The following is a 17,758-nucleotide window of genomic DNA, read 5'->3' as shown; positions in this document are numbered from 1 at the left end:
AAATAATTCTTTATGCAAGTCAAATTTAAACAAAGACCTAAAATAACTAGGGCATAGCAAAATTAAAGTGCTAAGCTACAAATAATAATAAAGGCAATTATTATAATAATTTGGAATAATGGAATAATGGAATGTAAATTCTTTACAATTTCTATTAATATAAAAAAAAAACTTGCGATTTTAAAGCTTTAAAACAAAGATAAAAAAGAAGCAATGAAAGTCATCTCGTTTCTTTTCTAAAACTAACCAATATCTCACACAAACACACACACACACACACATACATACATTCACATTTAATTTTTAATTTTGTTTCGTCATTGTCATTTGTCGAGGAATCACTGACCCCGAAGATACAGTTTTAACTAGTTTCGGGGTCAGAGGTCAACCTCTTTTAATATCACTGCGAAACCGTTTTTCAATGTTCAATGTATTATACAATTAGCGATAAAAAGATGTAAATAATTTGTATTATGTAATAAATATTGCACATTTAGTAATTTAAGTTATTTGCAGTGAGTGTAAAAGAAAATGAAATAAATTATTATTATTATCTTCCGCAGCCAGTATTTATTTTTACATCATTACGAAACTATATAATATGTCAATGAATTATAACAAAAAATGACTGTAATAAATGTTTCAGTTATCTCTTGAAACCATCAAACAAATAGACAGAAATGCAAATTCACTATCATCTAGTTTATGTACGAAATTAATTGATAAATACGACGCAATATATAAAACGAATGAATATACTGACTCTAAATTGGAATATCCTAATAACGATGTTGGTAATGTTGATACTTTAAAAAATGAATATATACCTAATATAAATGATAATCTTGATCTTTATAAATGTGAAGATGACGCTGATAGAAACATTGAAACTGCTAACGAAACAGACACAGTGAATACTGATAATGAGTCTGATGATGAAATTGATGGTAGTAATGAAGATGCATTTCATACCAATGATAAAAATGAAATTGATGAACATAAAGATAAATGCGAAAATATTTCTAATGTCAGTGAAGACGAAGATAGTGATGAATTAAATGAAAGTAAAACGAATAAAAGTGAAATGACAACCAGCGGTCCGCTTATAAAAGTGACGAAGTTGTCACTTGAAGAGCAAATAGCTGATATTGAGAAGAGGAAAGACTCGAAGAATTTCAAGTGTTCCTTGTACAAATGTATGGAATGCTTTAAAGGATTTTTGGACGAACGAACTTATAGCACACATATGACAAAGCATTCGAATGTAAGTTGTTTTAGCTTCTTCTTCTTTTTCTTTCCTTCTTCTTTTCTTCCTTTTTTTTATGGAATAGGAGGACAAACGAGCGTACGGGTCACCGGGTGTTAAGTGATCACCGCCGCCCACATTCTCTTGCAACACCAGAGGAATCACAAGAGCGTTGCCAGCCTTTAAGGAAGGTGTACGAGCGTTTTTTATGAAGGTACCCATGTCGTATCGTCCCGGAAACACCGCACAAGGAAGCTCATTCCACAGCTTTGTATGACGTGGAAGAAAGCTCTTTGTGGCGTGTCGTACGAAGGAGAAATTCGGCGGCAGAAATCAGGGTGAACAGCTCTTCGGAACACTCCCCGTGATAAATGCTTCCTTTATTAGCACGACTTTGCTAATACAATGTTTAATTTTAACCAAAATTTTCAACTTTTAATGAAAGCAGAAGTACTTCGTGAGAATTTTATGTATATATTAAAATAGAGTATGATAAGCTACAATGTACTACAAGAGACTTGATCATGCAGACAAATTGCCCAAACAGTTTTTGGGATATGTTAGCTTAAGATTGTTTCTGTAAATGATTAATATAAGAAAACTATTTTTTAATAAATTCTAATAATTCATTTCTTTTGACTCCCATATCTTAGCGCCTCAATATTTTTTATATATAATCATGGTATACATTTATGTTTATAATTAATATAAACTTGTAGTTGTACGGTGTTTAATAATTTTTAAATTATGTGGGTCCATTCTCGACACCCTAATTTATCGACATCAGTTATAATTCAGTCACATCTCTATCGCATGCCTGAACTTTGCATTCAATGCGCGGTATCTGTAGATTATAAATACCACATTTCGTATACACAGACGAGTAAAAAAAGAAGGAATCCGCGCCTTGTTATTAGCAAGCGAAGCACCGTTATGCTAGTGTGTGTGCGGTTACGGGGGATACTAGTTACACAATTTTTTCTCCCTTAATTAATCATATATGACCACAAATACTTATATAGTATCGTTTTTATACTTTTTCACAACTCACGACGGCATTTTTAAAATATTTTATTGAGAAGCAAACTGATCTGTCATAGACGATGACAATTCTCATAATGGCCGCCAATCGGCCTGTAGTAGTGTGTGTGCGTGGGGCTATGTATTTACACGTTAATTAGCTTGTTTTGGTGCTGCACTGTTATGTAAGGTGACACGGAGTCCTTAGTTTTTTACTAGTCCGTGTTCGTATAATAATTTTTTTTCAGGCTTCCGGAGACCATGTGTGCAAAGTTTGCAAGAACTATTACAAGACTAAGACAAGACTAACTCAACATGTGCTGGCGAGTCATCGAAAGAAATACAGTTGTAGTGTGTGCCCGTTTGTCACGGCTCATCGGTGAGTTTTCAGCTTTTTTATTAAAGATCGCGTGAATTTTTTTTAACAATAAGGGACGAGACGAGCAGGACGGTCAGCTGATAGTAATTATCCTGCCCATTACAATGCAGTGCCGCTCAGGGTTAATGAAAAACCCAAAAATTCTGAGTGGCACTACAATTGCGCTTGATGTCACCTTGAGACTAAACATCCTTTATGCTTAGTCTCATTTGCCTAGTAATTTCACTAGGTAGGGCGCCCTTGAGACCGAAACACAATATTGCTTACACATTACTACTTCAAGGTAGAAATAGGCTCCGTTGTGGTATCCTTCAACCTTCTCACACCTTCGTTAAAGGCCGGCAACGCTCCTGTGATATCTCTGGTGTTGCAAGAGAATGTGGGCGGCGGTGATCACTTAACACCAGTGACCCGTACGCTCGTTTGTCCTCCTTTTTCATAAAAGAAAATCTAGCCAGCATCCTGTGCAAAGGAGCCTCACACCGGTAGATGACCATCTTCTACCGCATTTATCACGGGGAGTGCTCAGAGGAACTCCTCTATGGAACAACTGTTCGGTTTCGGCCGATCCGCACCCTCATGGTGTAGACGTTTGGCATTCTACAAAAGCACATTTTGCGAGGAACTTCTTTGCGCAGACACTTTGTGGAATCAATAACAGGCTGCAGATTGCTCGAACCCTTGCCTTGTCAACAGGTTTTATTTCATATAAGAAAGGGCAAACCTGCAAGAGGCACAGGTGATGTGGTGAAGGAATCACCCATGGACATCCGCAATACCAGAGGTCAAGAGATATATCATCATCACCTTAGCTGGTAGACGTCCACTGCTGGACAAACTTCCTCCAAAGATCTTCACGACGATCGGTCCTGCGCTGCCCTCATCCAACGTATTCCGTCGATCTTGACCAGATCGTCGGTCCATCTTGTGGGGGGCCTACTAACACTGCGTCTTCCGGTACGTGGTAGCCATCCAAGTACTTTACTGCCCCACCGGCCATCTGTCTATCGAACTTTATTCCCTGTCCACTGCCACTTCAGTTCTGCAATCTTTGGGCTATGTCGGCTTTGGTTCATAGAGATAGGTTGGGCGTTTGTTTTTAATCTTGATGATCTCGTATCGGTTGGGGAATGGTGGAGATTTGAAATGTATATCGGCCTATCACTACAAATAATGCCAAAAAAAAAATTCTCACTCTTTTTATAATTTTAGGAAAATAAGGGACGGGATGAGCCTGACGTTCAGCTGCTGGTACTTGATACGTTCTGCTCATTACAAGTGCCGCTCAGGATTCTTGAAAGAACCAAAAGTTCTGCGCGGCACTACAACTACGCTCGTCACCTTGAGACATAAGTTGTTAAGTCTCATTTGCCAACTAAATTCACTTGCTACGGCGCCCTTCAGACCGAAACACAGTAATGCTTACACATTACTGCTTCATGACAGAAATAGGTTCCGTTGTGGTACCCATAATCTAGCCGGTATCCTGTGCAAAGAAGCCTCCCACTGATAATATAACACATACTTCTTCCCAGATCTAATTATCAGGTATGTAGACTATATGATATAAATAAGACAGAAATTAATTTCTATTTCAGTAACTCGGCCCTAGCTCACAAAAACTGGCACCAGGGAACTAAATACACGTGTGCCTATTGCTCTACGGAATTCTAGTGAGTTGATTAATTTGGAATTCTTTTCTCATAATTTTACAGACACTTCATGAATACAAGAATAGTACTTATACTGAAATAACGGTATACTGTGGTCAATTTAGACATCCGAGGTTACATAAATTCGCACCCGCCTGAAAATTTGTAGGAATGTTCAAAACACCATTATAAATGAAATGTAAAAAGTCCTCATAGATAGCCTGGAAAAAAAATTACTCGGGGGCAAAGGCCACATAAAAATTGGTTATTTGTGATATTTTTTTTAAAGAAAGAAAAATAATTATAGGTCCCCAATCGAAGTAATAACTATTCCATCTATATAGTTGGACTAAACTGCACTCCATGAAGTAATCCCCATCAAAATCCGTTCATTAGTTCAGGAGTTCAGTTTAAACAAACATCAGGACACTGGAGTTATATATACAGGGTGTCCCAAAGTTATGGGACATGAAGGGAAAGTACCTTAAATATCGTAGATAGGGTATTTTACTGAAAGAAGACTTTATGTTATTTCTAAAAGTTAGTAATTCTGCATTCAAAGATTTTCTAAAAATTACTTGCCTTGTCTGGGACTCGAACCGACTTTAATGTAAAAAACATGACATCGTGATCCTTCGAGCCGGTTCTTAGCCAGTGACTTATGTATGGAGATTGATATGTAATTTTAGCGTAAACTTATTTTTCTGTTCTTTTTAAACTATTATAATGTGAGGCGTTGATTGTTTTTTTTATATATTTCTGAGTCAAAAAAAAATAGGTTCCGGATAAGTGGTCACCATAAATTATTTACCAAAACTTTCTTCGAAACACGCTGCATCTTATGGTATAAGTATTATTCCGATCGGTTCAGTATTTACGCAGTGTAAATGAAGGGAAACAATTGCGTGCGTACAAAGTATACATGTCAGAAGTGATATCTGCATTGTGCATGAACCTCTTAACTGCATATGAAGTCCTGGTACGTGTTGCTAGGATGACACATGATTTCAACCGCTATGAAAGACATTACTATCACCGCTACTTTATTTATGTTCTTCTGGTGTCTATGTAGTAATACATCGTGCGCATGATGTCAGAATATATTAAGGTATACTCGCGTCATACATAAGACAATCTCTTCCACAACTATGATCGCCTGGTACCAAAACAATGTATAATGCTTCCTATCACATTTTCCCATCTTATGAATTTATGTGTCTGTCTCTTTTAACTGTCGCGCGTTTTCGTTTCTTCGACTTACAAGTTTACACTCCAAAAAATCCATTTATTAGTATAGATGTTGTAATGTTTATATCACATCTGTTTTTTTCAGTAAGAAAACGTCGTATTTTTCTCACATTCGCATAAAGCACCCGTCGGACTTCGTTTGTGAGTTGTGCGGACACTCCTTTGTGAGCGAGAAAGGAATTGAATCTCATAAGAATATCAAACACCTACTGGACAGTAATGAGGTGATCTTATCATGAATATTTACTGTTCTTTTTGATGTGATATTTTTGTTCTGCAGACAAGATAATACTAAAAATACTTTTGCTAAAAGTATCACCATTTCAGCCGAAAGACATCAACTGAAGGACAAACCTACCCTAAAGATTTCTACGACGATTGGTCCTGCGCTGCCCCCATCCAACCTATACCATTTTCAAGTGGGAGGCTCCTTTGCACAGGAAGCCGGCTAGATTCTGGGTACCACAATGGCGCCTATTTCAACCGTAAAGCAGTAATGTGTAAACATTACTGTGTTTCGGTCTGAAGGGCGCCGTAGCTAGTGAAATTACTGGGCAAATGAGACTTAACATCTCAAGGTGACGAGCGCAATTGTAGTGCCGCTCAGAATTTTTGGGTTTTTCAAGAATCCTGAGCGGCACTGTATTGTAATGGGTAGGGCATATCAATTACTATCATCTGAACGACCTGCTCGTTTCGTCCCTTATTTTCATTAAAAAAAACCATCTTGTGGGGCCCCACGGATACTGCGTTTTGCAGTACGTGGTCGCCGTTCAGGGACTTTACTGCCCATACGGCAATCTGTCCTTCGAGTTATGTGCCTAGCCCACTGCCAGTTCAGTTTCGCATTCATCTTGGTTCTTCTACGGATCTCCTCGTTTCTGATTCGATCTCGCAGGGAAATTCCGAGCATAGCCCTCTCTATTGCCCTCTGAACGACCATGAGCTTTCTCTGTAGGCCCATAGTTAGCTCACATGTCTGCGTACCATAAGTCATCACTGGCAACATACACTGGTTGAAAACCTTAGTCTTCAGACACTGTGGTATTTGGGACGCGAAGATTTTACGGAGCTTCCCGAACTCTACGCATCCGGGTTGGAGTTGACGAGTGACCTTTTTCGCGAAATTGGATCTTCGTCTTGTCAATGTTTATTTTGAGACCTAGTATTTTTTTATGAAAATAAGGTACGAAACGAGCAGGATGTTCAGCTGATGTTAATTGATACGCCCTGCCCATTACAATGCAGTGCCGCTCAGGATTCTTGGAAAACCCAAATAATTCTGAGTGGCACTACAATTGCGCTCGTCAACTTGAGACATAAGATGTTAAGTCTCATTTGCCTAGTAATTTCAATAGCTATGGCGCCCTTCAGACCGAAACACAATAGTTTTTACACATTACCAGGCCTGTCTCAAACCCCGTGTAGGAATCGAAATCGTAAGTACCGTGTGGCGGCCTCTACAGAGAGGCTAGACATTAGGGGCTCACGAGCGAGCATTGACGCATTCGCAAGCTTTGTTCGTCACCTACTTCACCGGTCCGAGCGAGCATTTAAAAATGGAGAAACATAAAAAAGCAAAGCATATAAAAGTCATTGCGATCAAAAAAAAATTTTTTAATGCTTCCTAAAAATTGTGAATTAATGTTATTTAAATTGATTATTAATGAAATTACCATTCATGATAGCTATTTCTTCCAACGCCTACGTTACTATCTGCAACTAATGTAGGTTTGACAACGACAGAATATTAATTTTGAATTACGATTACATACATATTTATGTTATAGGAAATCTGAGCTATTTTTATAAAATGACCTAATACTAGGTAGGTACAGTTTTAGCTAAACAAGTTAACCCTAATGTCGTCAGAAGAGGTAAGAGTTACGCGATAGAAAGAGAGGCAACTTCTAGGTGAATAAAAATATAGGTTAGTAGCGCTGTGCGATCTGAATCACACCTTATTGTATGACCCCAAGAGTCCCTATTTCTTTAATTGATTCTGCGGAGTGGGACTTTTACTTGTACTAGGTATTATATTATATTCTTTGATATTTTTGCTTCACGGAAGAAATAGGCGACCTTGTGGTACCTATAACCTAGCCGGCATCCTGTGCAAAGGAGCCTCCCACTGGTCGAGATTGCCCTGTGAGTTGAAGTATTATGTTTTTATTTCAGCTACCATCGGACGCACCTCTGTGTGAGCTCTGTAACGTTCGGTTCGCGTCTGAAGAGGCTCTTATGTGTCATTTGAAAGTGTCCGCTAGACACGCGACAGAACCGTACGTATGAATCTAGTTTACTTTCATTGCAAATCTCAATCTCATTTATTTAATTAGTTTGAGAATTGACAATTACCACCACAATTTCGTGTGAGCTTATGAGAAGAAATGGCAAGTGACGACCAATACAGTGCGGTTTTCAAAGAGCTTTCTTCCACGTACTACAAAGCTGCGGAATGAGCTTCCTTGTGCGGTGTTTCCGGGACGATACGACATGGTAGTAGGTAGACTTGGAGGATTATAAATATATAAATATTTAATTCTCTAAGTCTGTGTCTCGGTGGCTAGAGAATACCAGCGTTGAGAAGTAAAATACCCAACATAATGCTGACTTTGGTTCTGTAATGTCCATAATATTGTTATTAGTTATAAGATTTTTTGTATTTTTCAACCAAATAAACCTTTTAATTATTATTATAAAAAAGATCTACAACTTTTATTTTACATTTTTTCACATAACCCCAAAATTAAGTGAAAAATAAAAATGAGTTTTTGGTTGTTTTATTTTTATCTACAAAAACAAAATTCCACCAAATTTGGCGAAAAGTTACCTTTTAATATCCCATATACAGTTTTTTTTTTGATTTGAAATAAATATTTATTCACCTTACTTTTACTCGAATATGGAAAAAGATCTCATTATTTTCAAGCAAAAGTTCTCCCGTCAAAATAATTACTTTTTCAAAAAGTCGGTGGGCTTTTTGTTTGTCTTTTGAAGTCACTACTTTTTGATGGTTTAAAAAAACATTACTATGGTAAATGTTCGGAAAATAAAGCTCATCAAATGGCATTTCATAGAGAATTCATACCTATTGTTTCGTAGCAGCAAAAATATAAAAAAATAAAAGGGTGTGTGTCAGCTCCGACGCACGACTGGAGTTTACTCCTCAAGAACGATTGTCTTTGAGCAGGTACTAAACAAAATCAAGTCCAATGGAGTCGGTTACAAAAAGACATACAGCAGAAGCTAATAAAAGCGTCTTAATTAAATATATATATATATTAAAAAAATAAAAATATAGGTTAGGTTAAATTTGTCTATTTGGCGTGAAATGCGCTACATATTCTGTCCATATTTAATTAAACATTTAATTATGTACATAGCTCATATAAATTTGTATGAACTATATTGATAATTCAATATTTAATAAATACAAAGCACACATGTTTATATATACAATACATGTAAGAATTGTAATTTACTTACTACCCACGTGCATATCAGATTTTCCGGCACTATTATCTACACAACTTTCTTCCATAATTTATAGAATTTTCCCTTAACTTTATGAAAGTATAATAATAAATCAATTTCAATAATATAATAAAGCTTCAAAATACAAGAAAAGATAAATGATGTTTGCTATCCGTATCACTGCAATACAACTAATTTAGAGACCTCGCGTCTAGAGTCCTAGAGTCCCACGCAAACTGAAAAGTGAAAGGTGCGCGAGAAATGATGCGCACCAAAAACGTCACTATCCCATTTGATGAGTAGGTTTTACTTTCCATGTTTTTTTCATACCGGACGCCTTATATGAAAATAGATTCTTAAGGAGTAAACTCCAATAAGTTTGTCTTCAACTATTTTCAGTCATAGAACTGGAACAGAACGGAGGAAAAAAGGTGTTCCAACCCAGCGCTGGGACAGTAGCTGTGAGCTGGTAAGATGAATTTTTTCAAACACGCTTGGAAATTTTTAGCATTTGAATTTTTCAAATTCAAAATCAAATATTTTTATTCAAAATAGGACGTGACATCACTTATTGAAAGTCAAAAAAAAAAACTACTACCCATTTCAAAATGAATGCCTCAGACCTGAGAAGAACGGGCGCAACAAAATCAGCGGGCTTTTTTTGCATCAATAAATATGTTTACAAAGTAATATTATACAATTAAACTTATTATTTAATACCCTGAGGGCGGTCGCTCCATTCCCAATCTGTGGTATCATTAAGAAAGTCATTTATGTTGTAGTAACCTTTACCACACAAACGATTTTCAACAATTCTTTTGAATAACCTAATACTTTTGTTTTAAATATTTTCTGGGATCTTATTGTAAAAGCATATACATCTCCCCACAAAAGACTTACTAACTCGACTTAGGCATTATAATACACATCATATTTAGGGATATCTGTAATAGTCCACCCTGTATATTTCACAGTGTGGGATAGAACTTAACTCGGCTCGGGAGTACCGCTCGCATTTCAGACGCATTCACCGCGATCAGAATCGAACCAAGTACCCGCCGGTACGAAGGCCGCACATGTGTGAAGAGTGCGGGAAAATATACCAGGCAAGTAGAAACTTCATCTATACAGTCCATATTTCATAGTTTCTAACCAATGACTCACAATATCCCTCACAATCAATGACGTTCTATACATATAGAAAAATCAGATCGTAAATATACGTTCACAAAAATCCTCACCTTTTTGGTCTTAATAGTGATTTTCATTATTATAACACTAGAAATAAGGGATTTGCTTGTAACTAATTCTAGTAGACTTCATAAGATACATAATAGATTTAAGGGTAAATGTATACACTTTTATAATAAAGTCCCAGCCACTGTTCAGGCATTATCTATAAATAAATATAAATGTTTTAAAAAAAATGGCTCTGTCGTAAATCCTACGACAGCTGAATATCTAAGTGATTGGACAGCCTGGGACTAGATTATGATTATTTTATAGCGATAGAAATGACTGTACAATATTGTATATTTTTATTGAAAAGATCGTTAAAATAGAATGCTGGGAGATTGTCTTGCGCCGCTTCTCAGAGCGCCATTTGTTTCCGAAGCGATAGTATAATCTAGTATATTAGAAATGACATCAAAAAGGATACTAAAGGAATCAGTTTTGAGAAAATAAATGCCTTTATGCCGATTGCCATCCTGCAACCCTATTGCGGGTCTGTGGATCGAATAGAATATTATAAAAATCGCGATACAAAAATAGGTGTTGATCGTAGAGGGTTGAATATTTAGGGTTGTATCATAAAAAAATAAATAATTTAACTTAAAATTTAAATTAATCTTACCCTTAACATTTAGGGGGATGAAAATACATGTTGTTCGATTCTCAGACCTACCCAATATGCATACAAAATATCATAAGAATCGGTAAAGCCGTTTCGGAGGAGTTTAACTACAAACACCGCAACACGTGAATTTTATATATTAGATTTATATGGAAGATTATTTTGAGCTGAAACTTCAAATCCCTTTAACTCAAAAGAGCCTTTGTGTGGTTTGAGTCCTTTCTGCTCAACTACGTCCGCTCAATAAGCAGCGATGTAAAGTATTAATTCAGTTCAGGTTTGATTCGGACAGTGACAGTTGACATAAGTTATAAAGTGTGCTTAAATTGTCTATAAGCACACTTTTGCCGTTCCGCTATCAGACTACGAATTATATGTGTGTCGAACGCCATTGCTCATAATACATATGCATGAATATAATGTATGTTAGAATAGTACGATACAAGTGCGGAAAGGAGTCGTACCCGCACGAGCGAAGGGAGTGCACGATGACCTACGTGCGCACGAGTATCGTTTACTATTTTTCCTATTAAGTTGCGCAAAGTTTGACCACTATAATTATTTTCAATAATTTCCCGCTCAGCTACATTCCCGCACGCTCTTGTCAACGTGTGAGAAAGTGGTACTTTGCGAACGCAAATGCATGCGCAAAATCGAACTTTGCGCACGATAATAGGAAAGAAATATCACCGCATTCTAAAAAAATTGTGATTTGAATTCATTTTATTCATGATGAAAGAATAAACTGTACGTGCCGATTTATAAGTTAGCTAGAGTTAAGGGCTCCTTCACAGGTCTGGGTATTAAATATTATAATAAAATACCAGTCAGTATACTAGGAGTAACCGAGCACAAATTCAAGAAATATATTAAAGCTTCTTTGACAAAGAAGGCTTACTATAGTATAGTATATTATATAGAGTTTATTTTATGGGAAAAGTAGGAAAAACGAGCGTTAAGGTCACCCAGTGGAAGGCTCCTTTGCACAGAATGCCGGCTAGATTATGGGTATCACAACGGCGCCTATTTCTGCCGTGAAGCAGTAATGTGTAAAATTTACTGTGTTTGGGTGTAAAGGGCGCCGTAGCTAGTGAAATTACTGGGCGAATGAGACTTAACATTTTATGTCTCAAGGTGACGAGCGCAATTGTAGTGCCACTCAGAATTTTTGGGCTTTTCCTGAGCGGCACTGCATTGTAATGGGCAGGGCGTATCAATTACCATCAGCTGAACGTCCTGCTCGTCTCGTCCCTTATTTTCATAAAAAATCCAGTGTTAAGTGATCACCGCCGCCCACATTCGCTTGCAACAAACAGAGGAATCACAGGAGCGTTCTCGGCCTTTTAGAAAGAAAGCGCTTTTTTAAAGAAAGGTATGCCCTATCCATGTCGTATCGTCCCGGAATCACCGCACAATGAAGCTCATTCCACAGCTTTGTAGTACGTGGAAGAAAGCTCCTTGAAAACCGCACTGTGGAGGACCGCCACACATCCAGTTGGTGGGGATGATATCCTATTTGGAATTCGGCGGTAGGAATCAGGTGAAGCAGCTATTCAGAACAGTCCCCGTGACAAATGCGGTAGAAAACACACAATGAAGCTACGTCTATACGCAACGCCAAGTGATCCAGCTGTTGTTAAGCTTAAATTGTTAAAAAAAAACTCTTTTTCAGACACAGGCGGCATTGAAGTACCACCATTTAACGCATAAAGGCGAGAAGCCATTCGCTTGTCCACATTGCGATAAGTCGTTCACGGGCAAAATCGGACTTACGAAGCATTTGCGAGTGCACAGTGACGTCACAGTAAAGACTACCTACCCGTGTAAGATATGCGGGAAACAGTTCTCGACTGTCAGCAACAGATGGCGCCACATGTTTGTGAGTACTTCTTATAACCGGACAACTAGGCATAAAGCTGTTATAAATTCATTATTTTCTTTATTGGGAATAGCAAAATAAAAAAATATACATTAATAATTAATACGAGGATAATAGGACTTACCAGTCCTTATAATATTAATAAATTAGGAGAGTAATTTAATAAATTAACGTATTAACTTTTAAATATTCTTGATAATGTTATATATTTTTCTAGAAACTGTGATAACCATAATGTAACACCATGAAGAAACATAATGTTATTATGCCTACTACTTGGTTAAGTCAAAAAAAAAGTCTAGTCAGTAAGTCTTGTCGGGCCATGTGTTGGCTATCTATGCCACTGGCAAGGAATTAGTTATAATTATTATAATAGACAATGGTTAATTGGTGGCATACAAATCTTTTATGACCACTTAATTATTTAAATATAAATATATTTTATAATATAAATTATATATTACTATATAAATTATATAGGTACAGATTACAGTCAAAAATGGCGGGCGATGGTAGGCGATGATTACGCAATGGCAGCCATCGAAAACAATATCGATGGCTGCCATAGCCATCGATATTGTTTTTCTAATAGGAAATTAACGGCTAAAATTTTTACGGCTTTTATCTGCACACTAATATTTAGTAATATATTATATAATAAATATTAGGTCAATATAAGGCTCGAAGGACCAAAAATGAAAGCGCGTGTTTCAGCGTATCAACTAACGGCCGTTTTCAATAACCTATCTATCCTTAGTTTAACTTACTAGAGGTAGACAAATCTATCATTTAACGCTTACTTACATTTCAATAACCTATCGACATAAAGCATTGAACTATAACTATATTGGACATAACTATAGATAGATAAGATCTTGTCATTAATCGGTGCCAGCAATGTATCTGTAACTAGAGATACGTTATTGAAAACGGCCGTAAAGTAGATCAATTGCACCACGTGATTCAAAGGCTCTTAGTTTAAGCCTTATTGAATAAAGTTTATTTGACTTAATGATATTTTCAACTGTGTTATTTATGCACAAATAAAACTTGAAGAACAAAATTTTTTGAACGATGCGGGCCTCGAACCCACGACCTCTGGCGTTCCGTGCCAGTGCTCTAACCAACTGAGCTAACCGTTCAAATTCGAATATTTTTATTCAAAATAGGATTTAAAATCACTTATTGAACGTCAAAAACTACCACCCATTCAAAAGAGACTGCCTCAGACCTGAGAAGAATGGGCGCAAGAAACACAGCGGGATTTTTTTTTAAATATAAAATATGGATTACAATGTAATATCGTACAATAAACATTTACAATTAAAGAGCCTGAGGGTGTTCGCTTTATTCCCAGTCCGTGGTGTCATTAAGAAAATCGTTTATGCTATAAGACGTTCGAGTGACGTATCGTCATAAAATATTGTATGTTTATATAAAATCTTGTATCTTCTAGTAGCTTATATCAATTCCTATAAGAAAAAAAAACATATTTGTAGGTGCATGAGGGGACCATGCCTCACAAATGTGACGTGTGTCAGAAGACCTTCACATTTGCAAGTGAGAAGAGATACCATTACGAGCATAAGCATATGAAGATACCATACCCCAAGAAGAACAAGGAGAAACGAAGCGGTGTAACCACGGTGAGCACATATGATACATAATAGCTTTAAGGGTAAATGTATACACTTTTATAATAAAGTCCCAGCCACTGTTCAGGCATTATATATAAATACTAGCTGACCCAGCAAACATTGTATTGCCGATATTAAAATCGCGATACAAAAGTAACTGTTGATCGTTGAAGTTGTATGTATTTTTTAATGCTGAATAATCAAACAAATTAAAAAAAATTAAAAAAAAACGTGTGGACCACCCTTAACATTTAGGGGGATGTAAAATAGATGTCCGATTCTCAAACCTACCCAATATGTATATGTCAGGAAATGCCCAATCACTCCTGTTAAAAGCGGAACTCAAAATACCAATTCTAAAAGGTCCATCAAGGATGTTACATTGTGGCACACACTAATAGGTATATTATACTACACGCGTAAGCTATCACGCAGTATATTGTGTCTGCTGGCTACACACAAGTGTGTATACACACACACACACACACAACTAAAAAGTGAAAGGTGCGCGAGAAATGATGCGCACCAAAAACGTTACTATCCCATTTGATGAATAGGTTTTACTCTCCATATTTTTATCATACCGGGCGCCTTATATGAAAATCGATTCTTAAGGAGTAAACTCCAAAAAATGGCTCTGTCGTAAATCCTACTACTCCACAGCTGAATATCTAAGTGATCGGACTGTCTGGGAGTAGATTATGATTATTTTATAGCAATGACAGTACAATATTGTATATTTTATTAAAAAGAGGGCAAAAAAGACAATGCTGGAATAGTTTCTTGCGCCGCGATTCTTCTCTCGCGCCATTTATTTCCGACATGACATCAATAATAATTCGAAAGGAATCAATTTTGAGAAAATAAATAATTTTATGTTTTTCGTGTACTCCACTAAATAAGCCGTCCTGTGAAACAACTAATTTCAGTCAATTTTGTTCTGTGATTCTGAGAATTGTACAATTTGTATCGAATTTTTGGATTCGTCTGCTCACATCAGAGATATCGAATAATTTCTATCAATCTATATATTCACTTGAACAATAATAGTGTATTGTCATACGAACTAGCTGTCATTATCAATCCCGATCCGCACCGTATACAGCCTGTTGGGTTATTGACAAATATTTAACATACAATTTTTTCGTTTTGTAAATACCCATGATGTCATTTAGTATGTGTTTAAAGATAACATTCATATTTTCACAATATTCAATGACTATGTATTACTCAATAAAAATAAACAACTGTTCGTGTTATTGAGACCTTTTTTAAGTTTTTTTTTCCATAAATTTTAATACATTGTTAAAACTGTGATCCCTTGTTTTAAAAACAGTGTCGGTAAAAGATATCATATCATAAAACTAGTTGAAAATCTTATAAAAATTAAGCCAAATGAAATTTTAAGCGCTATTCCTATCATATGTAGTTTAATGTTTGAATTAATTTTACGGCCTTACAAATAAACTTGACATAAAGTTATACCTGAGAATAAACAAAGAAAATTCAAAACGTTGACTATATCGTTGACAACACTGTCAATACAATGTTAATTCTGAAGTTTTCCGTATTTCAAGCAGTCTTGAAAATAAACGCGGGAAACGTTATACGTTTGAATAAACCAATCATAAGCAAAATGTCTATTTGTAAACATTTTACATATTCTTGGTTTAACCTCAGGTATAACTTTGTGCCAATTTTATTTGTAAGGCCGTTAATGTTTTTCTTTCACCTTAATTAAGTCATATAAGTCTTATTACTTATAACCGAACAGGATGTGTTCGTTTTTTTTATGATAATAAGGGACGAGACGAGCAGGACGTTCAGCTGATAGTAATTGATACGCCCTGCCCATTACTGCAGTGCCGCTCAGGATTCTTGAAAAACTCAAAAATTCTGAGCGGCACCACAATTGCGCTCGTCACCTTGAGACTAAGATGTTAAGTCTCATTTGCCCAGTAATTTCACTAGCTACGGCGCCCTTCAGACCGAAACACAATAATGCTTCCACATTACTCCTTCACGGCAGAAATAGGCGCCGTTGTGGTACCCATAATCTAGCCAGCATCCGGTGCAAAGGAGCCTCCCACTGGTGGTTATTGACAAATATTGAACATACTATTTTTTTTCAGATAGCAACAACGGACGCCATATAACAAAGATAACCACCACATTACATATTTATATTTCAGCATACCCCAGCTATTGATTTTTTCATCCTATAAAAAAACATTGTTATCAATTTATATAGATGATGTTATTTTTAAACTACCCACATTTTGATTTGAAATATCTATTGCTACTATATTAAGTTTTAATTAAACATATTTTTAAAATATATGAGCGGTTTTAATATATTTTAGTTTGAAGTTCCGTAAGAGAATCAAAATACCCATGGACGGATTACAAAGGTCGCGCGACGCATTGAAAGCACATTGAATTAACGACGAGCAGCAAGGCAATAATTGATTCCTTGTCCTGTAATTACGACTGTTAAGTATTCGTAGATACTATTATAAGGCCAATAGATAATGAATGTAAAGTGCTTAGTATAGAAAATTTATTGAAGTAGGCGTTACTCTGCGGAAAACCGTAATTATACAAATGATTTAAGTTTTCTTTAGTGTTAATTCCGCCAATAGTCTTTATAATTTTTCCCGGAAACAATAATAATTTTAATATTTTACATACATGTGAAAAAGGATTCCGCTTAAATGTGTTAGAGCAATTAGAAATAATAAAACACAACAATAACATGTTTACATTATTGAATGAACAAACAAATTTAGTCCCATCACCTTTGTTGCGTATCTCTTCCGGGGGTAATACGTCACAACAGCCGACCAATCACAGCGCGTCATTTCATGGGACGAGGGTATAAAAGAGCGGCTTCCAGCTCACTTGATTCAGTCTCGTGCCAGATTTTGGCGAGACAACACGTCCTGAGGATGCCTCGTGTAGAGGCGAAACACGTGTTGAATTGTTTAAAGACAAATATTGGCGGAATTAACACTTAAAGAAAATTCAAATCATTTGTATGCTTAGTATAGATAAAAAAAAGTACTTGTGTGTTAAAAATAACATTTATATTTCTCAATAGTCTATCACTATCTATTACTCAATGACAATTAACAATAATTCGTGTTATTATATGAGACCTGCATGGTCCGTGTATAAGGTAATATAGTTTACCTTAAATCTTAATACCTTGTTGTTAAAACAGTGGGTGTAAAAGATATCATTTCATAAAACTCGTTGAAAAACTTACACCAAATGAAAGTTTAATAATGTTTTTCTTTCATCTTAATTATGTCATATAAGTCTTTATTATTCAACTTAATTTTAATTACAATGAAACTCCAATA

General features: G+C 36.1%; 1 protein-coding gene across 1 annotated transcript; it reads left to right on the top strand.

Moving 5' to 3' along the window:
• Positions 1 to 652: 652 nt before the first annotated feature.
• LOC126974036 (uncharacterized) lies at positions 653 to 5,998 on the top strand. The gene is made up of 3 exons (XM_050821412.1): positions 653 to 1,264; positions 4,361 to 4,431; positions 5,631 to 5,998. Exons 1-3 carry the CDS (start codon positions 1,085 to 1,087, stop codon positions 5,782 to 5,784), a joined length of 405 nt encoding a protein of 134 aa, XP_050677369.1. The 5' UTR covers positions 653 to 1,084; the 3' UTR covers positions 5,785 to 5,998.
• The last annotated feature ends 11,760 nt before the right edge of the window (positions 5,999 to 17,758 follow it).

The sequence above is a fragment of the Leptidea sinapis genome, chromosome 2 (assembly GCF_905404315.1).
Source record: "Leptidea sinapis chromosome 2, ilLepSina1.1, whole genome shotgun sequence".
NCBI lineage: Eukaryota > Metazoa > Arthropoda > Insecta > Lepidoptera > Pieridae > Leptidea > Leptidea sinapis.
The sequence above is the reverse complement of the archived record's forward strand: the minus strand, read 5'-3'. Positions and strand labels throughout refer to the sequence as shown.

Coding starts and splice junctions, on each gene's coding strand:
- LOC126974036 (XM_050821412.1), top strand. CDS start 1,085: ATGACAACCAGCGGTCCGCTTATAAAAGTGACGAAGTTGTCACTTGAA. Junction 1,265..4,360: donor ATATGACAAAGCATTCGAAT/GTAAGTTGTTTT, acceptor ATAATTTTACAG/ACACTTCATGAATACAAGAA. Junction 4,432..5,630: donor GGTCAATTTAGACATCCGAG/GTTACATAAATT, acceptor TGTTTTTTTCAG/TAAGAAAACGTCGTATTTTT.